At 46.0% G+C, this 20,940-nt stretch overlaps 1 protein-coding gene across 1 annotated transcript in view; it reads left to right on the plus strand.

Moving 5' to 3' along the window:
- The first annotated feature begins 208 nt into the window (after nt 1-208).
- The window catches only part of LOC124033564 (nuclear factor of activated T-cells, cytoplasmic 3-like), a 98,368-nt gene continuing 77,636 nt past the window's right edge, over nt 209-20,940 (plus strand). The window contains 1 exon segment of the mRNA XM_046345610.1: nt 209-671. Coding sequence (XP_046201566.1) covers nt 581-671 — 91 coding nt within the window. The 5' untranslated portion in view covers nt 209-580.

Here is a 20,940-nt window from a genome sequence, read left to right on the forward strand (position 1 = left end):
TTTACTGTTAATTTCTGATTGTTTATTTAACTTTTGTTTATTATATATTTCACTTGCTTTGGCAATGTAAACATACGGTATGTTTCCCATGCCAATAAAGCCCTCTGAATGGAATTGAGACAGAGCGTGCCTGCGCTCTGTTGTGTACCAGGGTTTGCCGACGTCACTACTGGAACTGCCCTGTCACGCGCAGTTAGTAAAAGTTGGGATAGAAGGCGCTCCAGTGAGAGTCAGTTTCACCGACAACCTTGTCTGTCTTGTTGACACCAAACAGCGATTAATCAATTTAACGTTCGCAAGGACAAAATATTAGACTCGCTGTAGGACAATCAAAAGTTTAACAAGCATTTTATTACCAAACCTCGCCGGGGAGAAAGAATCATTTTTGGATATCTGATCAAGGAAGAAAAACTAGTTCACGCCGCTCGCGGGTCTATTGCTCGCTACAATTTTGATTTGCTAAATTAAACACGTTTTGTTGTTTCAGTTAACGTTAGTTCTGTAAATGTTGTGACATTTAAAATAGTATTTTGCATTAGCCGTCGTTCGTGTGACGGGTGAACCCGAGCTGTCAACCCCGATGACTACTGCAAATTGCACTGGTAATGAGGAGCTGGACTTCAGGCTGATCTTCGGAGAGGACGGCCAACAGCAGTCGCTAGGCCCCGCAGGTTAGAATTTGATCTTTGCCGCGAATACCTAGTAAACTTCTCTAGACGTAGAAGAGTGCACAGATGCGATGACATTGCAAACAACAAGAACGTTGCAGAAGGGGCATTGGTTGCAACAGATTAGCTAATGTGAACAAGCTAGGGAATGTTCTGGCAGCAGAAAGTATAATAAGTAGGCTAATCATCGACATTAGTATTTTCTATTTTTGTATGTGCAGTTACACACGGACTTTTCCACAGTTAAAATATGGGGTTTTAGGAACATGAGCCTAAACAGCAAACAAGCGCGCGACAGCAGCTGTCAAATAGCGGTGTCCTCATGCTAACTAGCTCATTCCCACTAGAAGTTGCAAAACTGTACAAAATGATGTATAAATAATATATTTAAATACTGCAGCACATGCTGAAATCTGTATGTGGCCCCTAGCATAAATAATAATGTAGCTAGCTAGAAATGTATTTCAAAAGACTAGCTCGGCAGCTGAGTAGGTAAGATAGCTAGCTCACGAGAGGACACAGCTGTCAGTTATTCAGACACCTAGCTTATCAAGAATGCATTATGCCTGCCTACAGCTCTACTTGTTTCAAACATTCGCTCCAATCAATCCATTTTATTATCGAATAGGCTTCAGAAAACGAATTGAATAGGTTTGAAACAGCAATGCCATGAACTTGGCAGCATTGGGAACGTCATATTGTAAGAACTTTACCATGCATGCATTCACAACTCTTCCATTTGTAATCTAACTTGTTAGTAGCGTTAGTGGTCATGCAATCGATGTTGTTGATCATAATACTGAATAGAACTTAAAAAGTACAACGATTAGACATAAATAGCAATATAGTGAATGTAATAACATAGTTATTAGTATTACAAGCAAGCACATATTCTCTATTTTTCTGCTTAGATATTCTAAATTACCTTCTCAGAAATGAAGAGGTTATTACATCAAGTAGTATTACTCCCTTTAACTATTAATTTGTAATGCAGATACATGTGTATGTTTAAATTAGAGTATTTGGTACGTTGACTTTGCAGCTTGACAAAACACCATTATAACAATAAACAACACAATAAATTAAACTGAAACTACATATTTCCCAGTATACAAGACACCTCACAACCAGCATATACATTTTTTTTGTGCATAATTTCTTTGGTCAATAAGTCCAAACACATCCAATAACCCTATGTCACCCTGCTGCCATTTCAATCATCTCTGCAGTTTGCGCCCAGTTTGCCGGCCACAGTGGCACAATACAGTATTTGACTCTCACAGATAGAGGTGTGTGTGTGTGAGAAGGTGGGGGTTCATATCAGAATCTCAGTGTGACCAGGTGTGCAGAGAAATAACCAGATCTGTGGAAGTCTGGTGATGCATCATGCCACAATATTCTATTTGTGTTTTGTTTGTGTATTTTGGACGGTTGTTTTGGAAACAAGACTATACAAGGGGTTTAACCATTCTGAGACAAGAGAAGACAAGCAAGCTGCCATTCATTCATTCATAACCACAGATATGGGAGTTCCATGCTATTTCAAAAGCATCTGTCTTTCACATAGCTAGAATGCATGCTTGGATTCTGTGAAACTAAAAGAAGTACAGCTGCAAACTGTTTGAATTCAAATCCTAAATTCAGTGTAGGGTGACTGCAACTTACATTTGATCTTGAAAGCTTGATTACCGGTTTTGATTAAATAGGGTCAATATCTGCAGAGTTAGACCAAGTTAAGCCTAGCTCTGCCCTTTTCATGAAGCTCTGGCAAAACTATGAATCCAAGGCTTGGCTAGTCCTCTCTCCTCCGCAATCAATTTTTCCCTAGATTATAAAGAAGTCTAATTTGGAGACGAGTAGGGGAAAGTGAAAAAAGTGCTTTTGGAATAAGTCAAGGAATAAAAATGCCACTGTGCAAGTGGTTTTAATCTGGTTGGACCATGTGCCTTGGCCCGTATGACTAGTGCCTGTTCACATTAATAACTGGAGTGTAACGCAGAGACACAGAACCAGAGTAACGGTGAGTTGAACAGTATGGCTCCAAGTTGATTTGCTCTTTCTCCTTCCTCATCAGCCCTAGCCTCACTCACACAAGTCAGGGCTCGCTAGAACAACCTGGAACACTGCTAGTATTTTTCAGTCTGACCTACTCTACTGCAGTAGGACTTACCTCTGTGTATAAACATGTGATTAAGAAGACTGCACTGTGCCAAGCACTCACTCACTCACTCACTCACTCACTCACTCACTCACTCACTCACTCACTCACTCACTCACTCACTCACTCACTCACTCACTCACTCACTCACTCACTCACTCACTCACTCACTCCTTCCTTCCTTCCTTCCTTCCTTCCTTCCTTCCTTCCTTCCTTCCTTCCTTCCTTCCTTCCTTCCTTCCTTCCTTCCTTCCTTCCTTCCTTCCTTCCTTCCTTCCTTCCTTCCTTCCTTCCTTCCTTCCTTCCTTCCTTCCTTCCTTCCTTCCTTCCTCCTCAGCCCTAGCCTCTCTCTCTCCTTCCTCCTAAGCCCTAGCCCCTCCCTCTCTCCTTCCTTCTCATCCCTAGCCTCTCTCTCTCCTTCCTCCTCAGCCCTAGCCCCCCTCTCTCCCACCTTCCTCCTCAGCTCTAGCCCCTCTCTCTCTTCTTCCTCCTCAGCCTTAGCCCCCCTCTATCTCCTTCCTCCTCAGCCCTAGCCCCCCCCCTCTCTCTCTCCTTCCTCCTCAGCCCTAGTCCCTCTCTCTCTCTCTCTCTCTCTCTCTCTCTCTCTCTCTCTCTCTCTCTCTCTCTCTCTCTCTCTCTCTCTCTCTCTCTCTCCTTCCTCATCAGCCCTAGCCTCTCTCTTTCTCTCTTTCTCTCTCTCCTTCCTCCTCAGCCCTTTCTCTCTCGCTCTCTCTCTCTCTCTCTCTCTCTCTCCTCCTCAGCCCTAGCCCCTCTCTCTCTCTCTCTCTCTCTCTCTCTCTCTCTCTCTCTCTCTCTCTCTCTCTCTCTCTCTCTCTCTCCTCTCTCTCTCCTTCCTCCTCAGCCCTAGCCTGTCTGTCTCTCTCTCTCCTTCTCTCTCTCTCTCTCTTTCCTCCTCAGCCCTTTCTCTCTCGCTCTCTCTCTCTCTCCTTCCTCCTCAGCACTAGCCTCTCTCTCATTCCTCCTCAGCCCTAGCCTCCCTCTCTCTCTCCAGAGGATCATAATGTTAACAGCAATTATGTGATTGTTTTTATTTAGTTCCTTGAACTGTACTATTATCACTGTTCATCACAGAGGATCGTACTGTTAACATCAATTATGTGGTTATTAATAAAGCAACTATGAACCCAGAGAAATGGCCCAGCAGATTTCCATCCACTCAAATAGAACAGTAGGCTATACCTTAGTTACAGGTAGTGACAGACATGTTATTCTCAGTCACTCTCTGAATCCAGAACGAGCCGCCCCCAGCTGTTCCTATTCTGAGGACTCCACATCAGTAAGGTATGTAGTACCCAGCTGTTTGTTTACATAGCCTAATTGAATAGTAAACGTTAGTGTAAGAACCATTGAGAAAAAACACATGAGCCTATGTAGTCTAGACCCAAACTTTTCAGTCTGTCCTACTCTACCGCAGTAGGTCTTACCACTGTGAATAAACATGTGATTAAGAAGACTGCACTGTGCCAAGCTTGGACTTTCTCTTCAAAGGCTTTATTCGCATCGGAAACGTGTTTACATTGCCAAAGCACGTGAAATAAACAAACCTGAGAAGACACAGAACAACATCAACAAAATACTATTTGAATTTAACAGTAAATATTGGATTCGAAAAGGTTTCAAAAGATATTTGTTTTATTATCAGCTATGTACAGTGTTTTAGCAATGTGCCAATAGTTGTAGTACAAATAATAGGGAAAGATAAATAAAGAGATCAATATTAGTGGTATATCCACTGGCTGCCCTTTGATCAATGGCAATGGGCTACACATCTTGCTGAAGAGATTGCAAACTGAAGTATTTTGTCTAACAGATATGGGAGTTTATCAATGTTTGATTTGTTTTGAAATTCTTTGTCAGTGTGATCTGTGGGAAATATTTATCCCTAATGTGGTCAAACATTTAACAGGAGGTTGGGAAGTGCAGCTCAGTTTCCACCTCATTTTGTGGGCAGTGTGCAAATAGCCTGTCTTCTCTTGAGAGCCAGGTCTGCTTATGGCAGTCTCCCTCAATAGCTCACTGAGTCTGTACATAGTCAAGGATGTTCTTCATTTGGGGTCAGTCAAAGTGGTCAGGTATTGTGACTGTGTGTACTCTCTGTATAGGGCCAGATAGCATTCCAATTTGCTCTGTTTTTTGGTTAAGTCTTTCCAGTGTGTCAAAAGGTTATCTTTTTGCTTTCTCATCATTTTGTTGGGTCTAATTATGTTGCTGTCCTAGAGAAGAGTCCCTTCAGCCAGCTGGTACTGGGGCTCTGTTCACAAACAAACTCCACAGAGTCCCAGAACCAGCTGGCTGAGGGGACTCTTCTCTAGGTTAATCTCTCTGTAGGTGAGGGCTTTGTCTCTTTCTCTCTCTCTCGTGATTTGTTGTTCAGGAAATGCAGTTCCCTTTGAAGTGAGGCATTCCAGTGAGTGCTGTAGTAAAAGGCAGTAGCCTAACTCAGTCAATTTTGAAGGGTTTTCCCCCACTACTGTAGGCCTACAACGGTGTTGGATGGAAGAGGGAAAAACATGGACTAATAAGTCCTTCAAATCAAATAACAATTTGACAGAATGTTCAACTCTACTGCCAGGATTAGGCCTAAATTAGTCTAAAGTAGCAACCTGTCACATTGACAAGGTTATTCATTTAAAGGGTAAGGGCGTATTCACTTCTCACTGAAACTTGAGAGTAGTGGGGATAAACTATAGATAAACTGTACTATGGTCCTTTTTTTCCCTTATGATATTTAAGAAACAAACTGCTACTCTTTTTCAATCCCTACATGGTAGCTAGTGTGCTCATGTGGTATAGAGCGAGGCTGTGTACAGTGAAAAGTGAAGATGTAACACTAAACCTTTTAGGATCCTTTTGACCCTGTCTGCCTTCTCATCCTTCCTAACTGTCATGGCCTTATGACACAAAAGGTGTCATAGAGAAAATGGCTGAAGGTAAGTAAGTAAGGGCCCCGTTGGGTGGCAGTCTAGAGGTGGTGTCAGTAGGGCCACATTGGGTGGCAGTCTAGTGGTGGTTTCAGTGAGGCCCCATTGGGTGGCAGTCTAAAGGTGGTGTCAATGAGGGCCACATTGGGTGGCAGTCTAGTGGTGGTGTCAGTGAGGGCCACATTGGGTGGCAGTCTAGTGGTGGTGTCAGTGAGGGCTCATTGGGTGGCAGTCTAGTGGTTGTGTCAGTGAGGGCCACATCGGGTGGCAGTCTAGTGGTGGTGTCAGTGAGGGCCCATTGGGTGGCAGTCTAGAGGTGGTGTCAGTGAGGGCCACATTGGGTGGCAGTCTAGTGGTGGTGTCAGTGAGGGCCCATTGGGTGGCAGTCTAGTGGTGGTGTCAGTGAGGGCCCATTGGGTGGCAGTCTAGTGGCGGTGTCAGTGAGGGCCCATTGGGTGGTGTCAGTAAGGGCCCATTGGGTGGCAGTCTAGAGGTGGTGTCAGTAGGGCCACATTGGGTGGCAGTCTAGTGGTGGTTTCAGTGAGGCCCCATTGGGTGGCAGTCTAAAGGTGGTGTCAATGAGGGCCACATTGGGTGGCAGTCTAGTGGTGGTGTCAGTGAGGGCCACATTGGGTGGCAGTCTAGTGGTGGTGTCAGTGAGGGCTCATTGGGTGGCAGTCTAGTGGTAGTGTCAGTGAGGGCCACATCGGGTGGCAGTCTAGTGGTGGTGTCAGTGAGGGCCCATTGGGTGGCAGTCTAGAGGTGGTGTCAGTGAGGGCCACATTGGGTGGCAGTCTAGTGGTGGTGTCAGTGAGGGCCCATTGGGTGGCAGTCTAGTGGTGGTGTCAGTGAGGGCCCATTGGGTGGCAGTCTAGTGGCGGTGTCAGTGAGGGCCCATTGGGTGGTGTCAGTAAGGGCCCATTGGGTGGCAGTTTAGTGGTGGTGTCAGTGAGGGCCATTTGGGTGGCAGTCTAGAGGTGGTGTCAGTGAGGGCCCATTGGGTGGCAGTCTAGTGGTGGTGTCAGTGAGGGCCCTATTGAGTGGCAGTCTAAAGGTGGTGTCAGTGAGGGCCACATTGGGTGGCAGTCTAGTGGTGGTGTCAGTGAGGGCCACATTGGGTGGCAGTCTAGAGGTGGTGTCAGTGAGGGCCACATTGGGTGGCAGTCTAGTGGTGGTGTCAGTGAGGGCCACATTGGGTGGCAGTCTAGTGGTGGTGTCAGTGAGGGCCCATTGGATGGCAGTCTAGTGGTGGTGTCAGTGAGGGCCCATTGGGTGGCATTCTAGAGGTGGTGGCAGTCTAGAGATTGTAATAGTGGGTTGAACAGTAAGAGAGTGGTAGAGGTGTCAATGAGGGGGAAAGTGTCTCTCTGAGTTGTAGAGGAGCAGAGCCTAGCATATACAGTAAAGGTGTCTGGCACAGTGCCCAGACATGCCATGTGGGCTTTAGATGGCAGTGCAATGACAGACGGGGAGTGGGCCCTGTTGTTAAGGGGAACAGGGAGAGGTTCTGTCTCGCTCTCTTTCCTCTTTCCTTCCTCTTACCCTTTTTTGTCTTCTTTCTTTCTCTCTCTTCTGGTCCTTTTTCTCTCACATCCGGTGGCCTGTCTGGCAGCTCTGGGTCTGTCATCATCGTACCACCTCAGTGCTGTGCAAGCCTCAACAAGGACCATGCATGCTTCCTCTCTTTTTCTTCTTCTTCTCCTCCCTCCCTCCTCACCCACGAAGGATATGGGAGACCACCAGTTGTTTCCATCTAAGAGAGAGCCTGATCCAGACTAATGAAATCTCCAGATGCTGGCAATCTTGGCGTAAACTAACTGTAATCAGGCTTGATTTGGCGTAAGCTAGTAAATCGGTTGACATGTTGGTTTGTTATAGAGTGGAATTTGTACAGAGTTTGATGTTGTAATGTAGTAGCATTGCGTCATAGCTGAAACCCAGTTAGGAAATCAACTAAGTGACAGTCTGTCATTTTTTTTGAGGAGATCTGTTGCTCTTGACTTTTAGTTTGTTATTGTGCTTGCCCCAGCTTCATCTGTCTGGACTTGACTCCTGGCTCTGTCTGTCTCAGTCGTGGGAAAGACTGAAATTACATCGCTCTCATGGTGGACTATATTGGGCTCTCAGAGAGAGTGGTAGAGGGCAGCAGGCGGCAGGTTGCAGACAGCTCTGTTAGATCAGGAGTCCCCCAGCAGCAGGCAGCTCTGAAGCTGTCCAGTCCACAGAGCAACACTGCTTCACCGTTACCGTTTAACGGGAGCTAGGAGCAGAAGAATGTTGTGCGCCACGTCAACAGGTGAGTGACTGTATGTCCGACTCCCAGACTCTGGCCAGCTGTGTGTGTTGTGGGGGTGTAACCGGCTCAAATGAGGGACTGGGTCTGTGTTGCAGTGTCTGTGTTGCAGGACCCTTATCAAGTGTGTCTGGAAGACTAACAATGTATCAAATGATAAATTACAAAGCATTATTTCTCTAATTTGTGGAGTTTTCCTTTGTGAAAAATGAGTCACATTCAGGCCTATAACCAAGGTTAAACTGAGTGGTGAAGACTTAAAGCTGCAATCTGTAACTTTTTGGGCGACTAGACCCGATTCGCATAGAAATATGTGTTTTTGAGCTGTAATTCTCATTGACAGCAAGTCTAAGAAGCAGTAGATCTGTTCTATGTGCGCTATTTTTATGCTTCTCGTTTCTTTTTTTGCGTATTTCACTTTCAGTGTTGTACACCAACTTCAAACAGCTGAAAATACAATATTTTTGGTTATGGAAAATATATTTCACAGGGATTTAGATGGTACAATGACTCTCTACACTATACTTGCTTGTTTTGTCTCATAAACTGAAATTATGCGAACTATTAGAACTTTAGCCACCAGGAAATGGCAGAGCAATTTCTGCATAGTGCACCTTTAAACATACTATGACCACTAACACTACAGTCTCAACTGCTGTGTATTGTACAGGACTCCACATGTTTCAAGTAAATTAGTTATTGGGGGTATACCGTAGCCTATCTCTGTTCAGTGGAGCACACAGCTTAGAGTGAGAGGGCTTAACAGTTTGGTAGCCAGCAGTGAACCCTGGTTGGATTCGTTAACACTGAGGATATGTGGGCTAGTTGGCCAGGTGGGTGCCCCAACCCCCTAACCCTCCAGAGTGGACAGTGTGGAGCTGAGCTGAGGGGGTCTGGCCTGGAGGAGCCCTGGTCTGGAGTGATGAGAGAGACGTTTGTTTCCCAGGGCGAGGCACGAGCAGCTATGTGTGGCATCTGTCTACTTTAAATTTAGTGTAACTGAAGCTACCACTGGCCATGCTACACTGTATCAACATGCGGGAGAAGAGGAGAAAGTTGTTGAACTCTTACATTTAGTTTTCCCCCTCCCTGTTCCTCTTTGAAGAGGTGGGACATAGCTGTATTGCACTGGTCTCAGTAAGAGCTGCTGCTGCTGAATCCCAATTTATTCTAGGCTGTGCCTGTAAGCCCTGTTTTAGTCAGTGGCGACTCTGCCCCATCTGTTTTGAGCCCCAACTTTCTAGCCAAAAAACCCCTACTTTTTGGGGAGGATGCCTGTTTTGTATGTTATTGTGACATTAATACGTGTCACATATACGACATTAATACGTGTCACATATGTGACATTAATACGTGTCACATATACGACATTAATACGTGTCACATATGTGACATTAATACGTGTCACATATACGACCTTAATACGTGTCACATATGTGACATTAATACGTGTCACATATGCGACATTAATACGTTTCACAGTTGCGCTGTGATTGGCTCAGTGTTCTGTCACTCATGGGGACACTACGTCACCGCCAAATCTAAGGGTAGAGCTCGAAAATTCAAACCCCTTGAATGCTGCCATAGAGTTACATTAGAAGTGCCCATCCAAGAAGGCTCAAGGTCATTGGCCACAGATAGAATGACATCAAGTCACCTTATATCTACAGCAGCTTTGATTGGACTGTCAACATCATACTTTGAAAATCTTAGCTAGCAAGCTAGCAGTCATCATCATGAATCAAGTCAACAATCTACTGGCAAATCCTTTTTAATCCTTGTCATATGAAGAGAAATAATGAAGAGAAATTATAGTTAAAATGTATCTGTGCTCATCGGCCATTGGACATAAACATTACACAGCAAGTTGGAAATCGCAAATTCAACAATGAGTGCTTTGGAAGGAATTAGTGCTTAACTACAAGCATTGCAAAGCAACCACTAGCCTGCTCTTCAGTGGAGTGGGTGTGTGGTCTGGGTTTAAGGTCTCTTTTTCCAAGATTAAAAGGATAAATATTCAACCATTGGCTATGGTGTAAAACTAGCATGACTTCTGTCGCGCTCAAAACAACTGGAAACTCAGAACTGTTTTCAGTGAGTTCAAGACAACTAGGAACTCTTAGAGAAAAAATTAGGTCCAACTGGGAAAATAGGTTTTGAACCGTCATCCAACTCGGAATTGAATGTCCTGAACTCGGGCCTCTTTCTAGAGCTCTGACCTGAAGATCACTGACATCATCATGATTCGACCTTGTTTTTTTCAGAGTTCCCAGTTGTCTTGAAAGCACCATAAATCCAGAGAATGCCAGGCTTTGATGACAAAGTTTGACAATTTTCCCACAAAGGACCGCCGAAGTTAACTAAAAAAACATTATGAAAGTTTTGTTTTTCACAAAATGTGGGAAAGTTTGGGCTTGTGAACAATTTATGACCTTTCAACTTATTTTGATAAGGTTTGATGTCGATAGCCTGTTGGTGAGTAACACTATGATTGGTTTGGGGAAACCATGCTATTTAGGCCTATATTTCATTGGAGTTAAATTGCGTAACATGGTGATGCAAACCTACAACTATCTGTGTAGTGTCTAGTGGAGAGGGGGCCTTTGGGAATTAAATATAAATAGCCTTGACGAAGCTAATGTGAAATATAAATGTCAGTTTGTCTATCTACCCTCTGGCATTTAAACTGGCCTTGTGGGTGTGCAGAGAAAGATCTTGGTGAGTGTGCAAGGGTTCCCTTCCACTTACAAGCCCCCAGACAGCATGGCCATATCTCCACCCAGGGACACTGCACTTCCTTCTTATGGTCCCGAAGGTCCCCCTCCACCTCTTCCTTATCCACTCCATGGCTGCACAATTTACTCTCAGGGCCAGCAGCTTACTGCTGCTGTTACAATTGTGTAATTAACCTGAGAGGAGGGACATCATCACTAGGGACTGTGACTGGGGAGGAGAAGGATAGAACATACATTATTATGATGATATTACATAGTATATTCCTATTATACTATATGATAAATAATACATATTATGATATGAGTCTGTTAAATCTTGTCTCAGCCCAGAGACCCCAAGGGATGCTGAGTTAGTGAATGACTCCTAATGCAGTAGGCCTTCGTCTTCATCTACTCAGCTCCACCTTCAAGTTGTTTTCCAACTGACTGAGTTGTTTTATTTATAGGAGACAAACAAATATTGTAGTTGAAATTCAATGTTACTTAGCACTAAGAGGTGTGTGTACACATTCTGGGGCCACCCCATCCTTTCACACTCTATTTTGGCAGTTAGATCAAATACCTATTTAGTTCAGTCTCTGCTCTTTTCCAGACTCACAGTTTGTAAATGTCATCCCAGATTTCTGTCATGTGCACAGTCACAGTTTTACTCTCACTCCCACACAGTATTTATTTGCTCTGTCTCCCTTGCTTTCACTCCTCCCTCTCCCTAGCTCTCCCCCCCCCCCCTCTCTCTTTCTCTGGATCAGGCGTATGCACAGTCAGCACGGACAGGCATATTGTTTAAATGTCACCCTGGCTAGGTTGTGCTGTGAGCAGAGCAGTAGCCACTGATGTTATCTATCTGCCCTGGGTTATTGCAGGCTCTTGGGCTGTGTTATCGTCACTACTGCATTCGCGGCTCAAAGGACAATCATCTAATGTACTGTAGCTGGGGGTCACCGCTCATACTGCCTGACCACTGTTAACCAATGGATGCAGCCTGGGTAGTTTGACAGTCAGTGACCAACCACGGTTGACTGTATGAAGCCTATTGGTACATAGGCAACTGGATAAATGTATGTGATGTGAAAAATAGATGTACCCAGGACTATATAAAACATGTAATGTAACATTTCTGCAAAAGGGAATTATTGTCTTATGGGACTAATATTAACTGATTAAGTAAGTAAACTAAGTTTAAATGCTATAATAGGCTATATGTTTAAATGCTATAATAGGCTATATGAATAGCCTTTTTCTGTGAACCTATTGCACTGGGGGCTTTTTAATCCAGGTGGCCACTGGGCCACTCTCAATGTTTATCTTATAATTGTATCATTAAGCATGAGATGCTTAATTAGGGAGCTTTATTTATCTAACAAACATGTGTTAGCGTTGGCTAAGCCAGCCGTCAGGTTCATTGGGCCTCTACGGGGCCGGATGTACTATTTCAGATCGTCAGTGCGGTCAAAAGTATGGATTATATCCCTCATGCTCTGCGTAGGTCTAGTAATAGTAACATCAAAGTCCCGACAGTGCTAAACTCCGATTTGGTTAAATCATCTATCAAATAAATGGTAGATTAGGTCTACCTAGAGGTGTACTGCACAAGTTATTTTTATTTTTTATTTTTTTTATTTCACCTTTATTTAACCAGGTAGGCTAGTTGAGAACAAGTTCTCATTTGCAACTGCGACCTGGCCAAGATAAAGCATAGCAGTGTGAACAGACAACACAGAGTTACACATGGAATAAACAATTAACAAGTCAATAACACAGTAGAAAAAATGGGCAGTCTATATACAATGTGTGCAAAAGGCATGAGGAGGTAGGCGAATAATACAATTTTGCAGATTAACACTGGAGTGATAAATGATCAGATGGTCATGTACAGGTAGAGATATTGGTGTGCAAAAGAGCAGAAAAATAAATAAATAAAAACAGTATGGGAATGAGGTAGGTGAAAATGGGTGGGCTATTTTCCTATCGACTATGTACAGCTGCAGCGATCGGTTAGCTGCTCGGATAGCTGATGTTTGAAGTTGGTGAGGGAGATAAAAGTCTCCAACTTCAGCGATTTTTGCAATTCGTTCCAGTCACAGGCAGCAGAGTACTGGAACGAAAGGCGGCCAAATGATGTGTTGGCTTTAGGGATGATCAGTGAGATACACCTGCTGGAGCGCGTGCTACGGATGGGTGTTGCCATCGTGACCAGTGAACTGAGATAAGGCGGAGCTTTACCTAGCATGGACTTGTAGATGACCTGGAGCCAGTGGGTCTGGCGACGAATATGTAGTGAGGGCCAGCCGACTAGAGCATACAAGTCGCAGTGGTGGGTGGTATAAGGTGCTTTAGTGACAAAACGGATGGCACTGTGATAGACTGCATCCAGTTTGCTGAGTAGAGTGTTGGAAGCCATTTTGTAGATGACATCGCCGAAGTCGAGGATCGGTAGGATAGTCAGTTTTACTAGGGTAAGCTTGGCAGCGTGAGTGAAGGAGGCTTTGTTGCGGAATAGAAAGCCGACTCTTCATTTGATTTTCGATTGGAGATGTTTGATGTGGGTCTGGAAGGAGAGTTTGCAGTCTAGCCAGACACCTAGGTACTTATAGATGTCCACATATTCAAGGTCGGAACCATCCAGGGTGGTGATGCTAGTCGGGCATGCGGGTGCAGGCAGCGATCGGTTGAAAAGCATGCATTTGGTTTTACTCGCGTTTAAGAGCAGTTGGAGGCCACGGAAGGAGTGTTGTATGGCATTGAAGCTCGTTTGGAGGTTAGATAGCACAGTGTCCAATGACGGGCCGAAAGTATATAGAATGGTGTCGTCTGCGTAGAGGTGAATCAGGGAATCGCCCGCAGCAAGAGCAACATCATTGATATATACAGAGAAAAGAGTCGGCCCGAGAATTGAACCCTGTGGCACCCCCATAGAGACTGCCAGAGGACCGGGCAGCATGCCCTCCGATTTGACACACTGAACTCTGCCTGCAAAGTAATTGGTGAACCAGGCAAGGCAGTCATCCGAAAAACCGAGGCTGTTGAGTCTGCCGATAAGAATATGGTGATTGACAGAGTCGAAAGCCTTGGCGAGGTCGATGAAGACGGCTGCACAGTACTGTCTTTTATCGATGGCGGTTATGATATCGTTTAGTACCTTGAGTGTGGCTGAGGTGCACCCGTGACCGGCTCGGAAACCAGATTGCACAGCGGAGAAGGTACGGTGGGACTCGAGATGGTCAGTGACCTGTTTGTTGACTTGGCTTTCGAAGACCTTAGATAGGCAGGGCAGGATGGATATAGGTCTGTAACAGTTTGGGTCCAGGGTGTCTCCCCCTTTGAAGAGGGGGATGACTGCGGCAGCTTTCCAATCCTTGGGGATCTCATACGATATGAAAGAGAGGTTGAACAGGCTGGTAATAGGGGTTGCGACAATGGCGGCAGATAGTTTCAGAAATAGCGGGTTCAGATTGTCAAGCCCAGCTGATTTGTACGGGTCCAGGTTTTGCAGCTCTTTCAGAACATCTGCTATCTGGATTTGGGTAAAGGAGAACCTGAAGAGGCTTGGGTGAGGAGCTACGGGGGGGCGGAGCTGTTGGCCGAGGTTGGAGTAGCCAGGCGGAAGGCATGGCCAGCCGTTGAGAAGTGCTTATTGAAGTTTTCGATAATCATGGATTTATCGGTGGAGACCGTGTTTCCTAGCCTCAGTGCAGTGGGCAGCTGGGAGGAGGTGCTCTTGTTCTCCATGGACTTCACAGTGTCCCAGAACTTTTTGGAGTTGGAGCTACAGGATGCAAACTTCTGCCTGAAGAAGCTGGCCTTAGCTTTCCTGACTGACTGCGTGTATTGGTTCCTGACTTCCCTGAACAGTTGCATATCACGGGGACTATTCGATGCTATTGCAGTCCGCCACAGGATGTTTTTGTGCTGGTCGAGGGCAGTCAGGTCTGGAGTGAACCAAGGGCTGTATCTGTTCTTGGTTCTGCATTTTTTGAACGGAGCATGCTTATCTAAAATGGTGAGGAAGTTACTTTTAAAGAATGACCATGCATCCTCAACTGACGGGATGAGGTCAATGTCCTTCCAGGATACCCGGGCCAGGTCGATTAGACAGGCCTGCTCACAGAAGTGTTTTAGGGAGCGTTTGACAGTGATGAGGGGGTGGTCGTTTGACTGCGGCTCCGTGGCAGATACAGGCGATGAGGCAGTGATCGCTGAGATCCTGGTTGAAGACAGCAGAGGTATATTTGGAGGGCCAGTTGGTCAGGATGACGTCTATGAGGGTGCCCTTGTTTACAGAGTTAGGGTTGTACCTGGTGGGTTCCTTGATGATTTGAGTGAGATTGAGGGCATCTAGCTTAGATTGTAGGACTGCCGGGGTGTTAAGCATATCCCAGTTTAGGTCACCTAACAGAACGAACTCTGAAGCTAGATGGGGGGCGATCAATTCACAAATGGTGTCCAGGGCACAGCTGGGAGCTGAGGGGGGTCGGTAGCAGGCGGCAACAGTGAGAGACTTGTTTCTGGAGAGAGTAATTTTCAAAATTAGTAGTTCAAACTGTTTGGGTATGGACCTGGAAAGTATGACATTACTTTGCAGGCTATCTCTGCAGTAGACTGCGACTCCGCCCCCCTTTGGCAGTTCTATCTTGACGGAAGATGTTATAGTTGGGTATGGAAATCTCTGAATTTTTGGTGGCCTTCCTGAGCCAGGATTCAGACACGGCAAGGACATCAGGGTTAGCAGAGTGTGCTAAAGCAGTGAGTAAAACAAACTTAGGGAGGAGGCTTCTGATGTTGACATGCATAAAACCAAGACTTTTTCGATCACAGAAGTGAACAAATGAGGGTACCTGGGGACATGCGGGGCCTGGGTTTACCTCCACATCACCTGCGGAACAGAGAAGGAGTAGTATGAGGGTGCGGCTAAAGGCTATCAATACTGGTCGCCTAGAGCGTTGGGGGCAGAGGATAAGAGGAGCAGGTTTCTGGGCATGGTAGAATATATTCAGGGCATAATGCGCAGACAGGGGTATGGTGGGGTGCGGGTACAGCGGAGGTAAGCCCAGGCACTGGGTGATGATGAGAGAGGTTGTATCTCTGGACATGCTGGTTGTAATGGGTGATGTCACCGCATGTGTGGGGGGTGGGACAAGGGAGGTAATAGGGGTATGCAGAGTGGATCTAGGGGCTCCTTTGTGAACTAAAACAATGATAACTAACCTGAACAACAGTATACAAGGCATATTGACATTTGAGAGAGACATACAGCGAGGCATACAGTAATCACAGGTGTTGAATTGAGAAAGCTAGCTAAAAACAGTGGGCGAGGCTAATCAGCTAGCACAACAAACAGCAGGTAAAATGGCGTTGACTAGGCAACTGGGCCGACAGATAAACAAACAAGCAGAATGGAGTACCGTGATTAATGGGCAGTCCAGCGTGCGTCAGCTATGTAGCCAAGAGATCAGTGTCCAGGGGGCAGCGGTGGATGGGGCAGGGGGGCTGGGCTGGCGAGTGTTATCCAGGTTTTTTTTTTAAACTAACAATGACTAAATAGCTTGTAGCTAGTTAGCTGGTTAGCGTCTGGAGGTTCTTGAGTGTGTCATAAAATTAAAATTAAAAGTAACAGCGATTCCGTACCACAGTGGGTGAGGCAGGTTTCCGGAAGGTATAAACAAAATAAAAATCAAAAAGAGATAGAAAGTAAATGGGTTCAGAGTGTTTGGGATGCGGTGATTCAGATGGTTAGCAGGCCTGTGCTAACAAGCTAACAGTTCGTAGGCCCGGGCTAGACAAGCTAGCCGTTAGCAGGCCGAATTAGCAAGCAGGGAGATAGCGAGGGCTAGAGAGTTAACCTTTGGGGGGACGTCGCGATGGGGTGAGTCTGTTTATTCCTCTTCATGCGGTGACATCGACAGACCGGTCGTGGGCCCGGGTAATTGTAGCCCAGGAGTATGCTACAGGTGCTCTAGTACGCTAGGTGAGCTGGAGACACAGTGTTTCAGAAAGCTCGTTTTGGGCCTTGGCCGGCAGATGGATCTTTGGCGATGTCGCAACGAAACGCCTGTTGAAACCACCTCGGACGATTATGTCGGCGGACCAGTCGTGATGGATCGGCGGGGCTCCGTGTCGGCAGTAAAGGGTCCAGGCCAATTGGCAAAAGAGGTATTGTTGGGCCTCTTCGGCTAGTCGGGAGATGGGCTTAGCTCGACGCTAGCTCAAGGCTAATTGGTGCTTGTTTTGGGACAGAGACGTTAGCCAGGAGTAGCCACTCGGATTGCAGCTAGCTAGTTGCGATGATCCGGTGTAAAGGTTCAGAGCTTGCGGTAGGAATCCGGAGAAAAAGCAGTGCCGAGGTTCAGCTTGAGGTGGTGATCCGTCATCCACACTGATATGTCTGCCAGACATGCAGAGATGCGATTGCCACCTGGTCATCTGATATGCTCTGGTGTCCTGATGTTAGTTAGCTTTGAAGACCGCTAGCAATGGCTAACTGAGTACTAGCTAGTAGCTAGTTAGCTGGCTAGCTTCTGATGGGGGTTCCGGTTCTAAAGTAAAGTATAGAAAAAGCAGATCCGTACCACATTGGGTGATGCGGGTTGCAGGAGAGTATATTCAGCTCTAGTTGGAAAGTGAGATTAAAATATGTACGAAATATATACAGAAAAAACGAATCAAAATATATTTACACTAGACAGGACGGGACAAGACTAAACACACGTCCGACTGCTACGCCATCTTGGAACAGCCCATCACTAAATGGAGTGGCAGGTAGCCAAAAGGTCGCTGGTTTGAGTCAAATCTGTCAGTCTGTCGATGTGCCTCAAGCTGTACTAATATGGCTGACCCTGTAAAACAACACATTTCACTGCACCTATCTGTTGTATGTGATAATAAAACATCTTTAAAACTAAATATTTAGCTATTTTCTATTTCTATATAACTCCTTTTCTCTTTTTGTCTCTGTCTCTCTCCCCATTCTCTCTTTCCCTCCCCCTCTCTCACACATGTAGCCGACCTACAGAGTTCAACGGGAGGTTTGAGGCATCCCCACTCCTCCCCCTCCAGTCAGCATTGAGGGCCACAGGTGTAGGCCAGGCCAGCCCTACTAACAGTAATATACAGTACAGTATGCATGCCTTGTGCGTCACAGCCTCTGTGTTTAGAAATGGGGGCAGGTGGCCAGCCAGTCAGTCAGCCAGCCAGGCAGGCAGCTCAGTTGTTGGATAGGCAGAACAGAAAGGAAGTAATTAAATGTGTTCTTCAGGTGGTCACTATTGTCTGATAATGATGATGTATCAAATCCAAGGCATTAATTGACCAAAATCCAAACCATTGAATAATGGTTATAATTGTGTAACGATGTGTAATTGCGCTATTACAGATGGTAATAGTTATACAATTTTATCATTAAAAAGCTGCTCCAAAATGTTGAGGGTAGATAGATGGCAGAAATGATGAGCTAGAAATGGACTGTTCTTTATGTTATTTCAGAGGTGGTTGGATGGCTAATTAGTACTCAGTGCAAGTCCTGCTTCAGTCAATGAGTCCCCCACTGTTCCAGTCCCTGGCTCTGTGTTGGTCAGCAGCTCTTGAGGAGAGTAGAAAGGAGAGCCAGGCCCTGAAGAAAGCCCAGTGTGCAGGGGGTCTAAACAGAGACGCGTGTCTAATCAACCTGCCTGGATACACAAAGGGAACCCAGCCTTAGGTTACTACTGTTACCTCCAGGCCTCACACACACTGACTGTCCTGCCCTGTGTGGCTCTGGAGGACACGTCCACCACCGTTCAAAAGTTTAGGGTCACTTAGAAATGTCCTTGTCCTCCGTTTAAAATGACATCATTTTTTTGATCAGAAATACAGTTTAGACTGTTAATGTTGTAAATGACTATTGTAGCTGGAAACTGATTTTATGGAATATCTACATAGGTGTACAGAGGCCCATTATCAACAACCATCACTCCTGTGTTCCAATGGCACGTCGTTAGCTAATCAAAGTTTATCATTAAAAAATCAGCCGTTTCCAGCTACAATAGTCATTTACAACATTAACGATGTCTACACTGTATTTCTGATCAATTTAATGTTATTTTAATGGACAAAAATGTTGCTTTTCTTTCAAAAACAAGAACATTTCTAAATGACCCCAAACTTTTGAATGGTAGTGTATGTACGCACTAACACATGCATGAGCACACACACACACAGCACAGGTGTGCCAGCACAGAGAAAAAGGGAAAATCAAAGAACAGTTCATGGTGATGAATTTGTCACCAGAGAAAGAGAGTGAGAGAGAGGTAGAGCGAGGCAACAAGAGAGTGGTAGATCCCCTTACTATAACCGAAGGCTGTTTCTTAGGACATGACGTGTGTCAGTAATAATGACCAGATGACCCTGACCCACTCCAGGGCAGGGTAGACCATGAGGAGAGCCTGTGCCGGGGAAGGAGAGGAGAAGAGGCGTGAGCGGCCAGACCACTGAGAATCCCCAGGGTTCCAGAGAGAAGGTGATGTCTGAGGCAGGTCGAGGCCACCTCGGAGGCCTCTTAGTTGGGGCTGCCCGTCAGGTTGCCCGGGGATGGTGGAGAATGCAACATGGTTGACCCTGGGGTGTGTCACGGAGAGGCCTATCCTACATCACCTATAGCAAAACTTCTCTTTAACTCCACTGCCAGGCGATTTCCAGCTATTATTAGCTTAGGAACAGCAAAGCCTCTTAGGGCTCTTTATTTAACCAGATCGGCAGTCTGATGTGGGGGCACTTTAGTTGTGTATGACGCAATCCATTTGCAGCCTCTCAGAAGTGGAGGAGAAGAGAGGAGAGGAGCAGGGGCCTCAGGCCAGGCTAGACCAGGAGTAGAGTAAAGCAGCTGTGCTTTCTATTCATTGTCTGGTTAGATTATGAGATGTTCAGATGAGATAAAGGAGAGTTTTCAACTCATCTGACCTCATGTCTTACCAGGAACTTGTCCATTTCCAGAGGAATGACTCATATCTCGTATGTGGGTCCGTCAGTGTGGGTCCGTGGGTCCGTCAGTGTCATAAATCAAAGACCCATTAATTTAACCTTTGAGCATGTGGGTTAGTGTGTGTGTGTGTGTGTGTGTGTGTGTGTGTGTGTGTGTGTGTGTGTGTGTGTGTGTGTGTGTGTGTGTGTGTGTGTGTGTGTGTGTGTGTGTGTGTGTGTGTGTGTGTGTGTGCGTGCACGTGTGTGGACCAGAGTGTGTGTGTGTGAGGGAATTATAATGATAGTTTGTTGATATAATGGCTCTAAAACAGGGACAGGAGGGTTGTGGTCATGTTGACCAGGTTTCTTAGACCTGTCTGATCCACATGCATCCCCGACTACCCTCTCCCCCCTCTCCTCCTCCTTTCTCCTCTTCTCCTCCTTCCCCCTCTCCTCCTCCTTTCTGCTCTCCTCTTCGACTCCTCCTTTCCTCCCCCCCCTCCTCCTCCTCCTTTCATCCTCCCCCCTCTCCTCCTCCTTTCTCCTCTTATCCTCCCCCTCTCCTCCTCCTTTCTCCTCCTTACCCCCTCCTCCTGCTTTCTCCTCTTCTCCCCCTCTCCTCCTCCTTTCTCCTCCTTACCCCCTCCTCCTCCTTTCTCCTCTTCTCCTCCTCCTCCCTTTCCTCCTCCATCCCCCCTTCTCCTCCTGAGAGCAGGTGGTTTGGGTCTGACACCCCCAGGGGAGCTCCCTCGCCAGGTATTCAGTGGCGGTCCAGTAGGCTAATCTGGTCTCAGAGAGGGGTGTGAGCCAGGGCACCCGGTCCATTCCACTCCTCCCTCCCCATGTCTACCCCCTGCCTCCCCCCATTCTTCTCTCAACCCTCCCCCCAGAAGACCATCCAGTGTGATGAAACCGTGGCATTAACAGGAGGGTTTCAGATCAGTCATCTGAGGAGGCTGGCAGAGCTTGTCGAGCACATCATAAAACATACACCTAATGAGCTCTTAGACTGGTCATGCAGAGCATTTAAACACACTTTCCCTCACATACAGATTGTAGCCTATATTCATATTTTTTATTTTACTAGGAAAGTCAGTTAAGAACAAATTCTTATTTTCAATGATGGCCTAGGAACAGTGGGTTAACTGCCTGTTCAGGGGCAGAACGACAGATTTTGTACCTTGTCAGCTCGGGGGTTTGAACTTGCAACCTT

This window comes from Oncorhynchus gorbuscha, linkage group LG04, assembly GCF_021184085.1.
Source record: "Oncorhynchus gorbuscha isolate QuinsamMale2020 ecotype Even-year linkage group LG04, OgorEven_v1.0, whole genome shotgun sequence".
Lineage (NCBI taxonomy): Eukaryota > Metazoa > Chordata > Actinopteri > Salmoniformes > Salmonidae > Oncorhynchus > Oncorhynchus gorbuscha.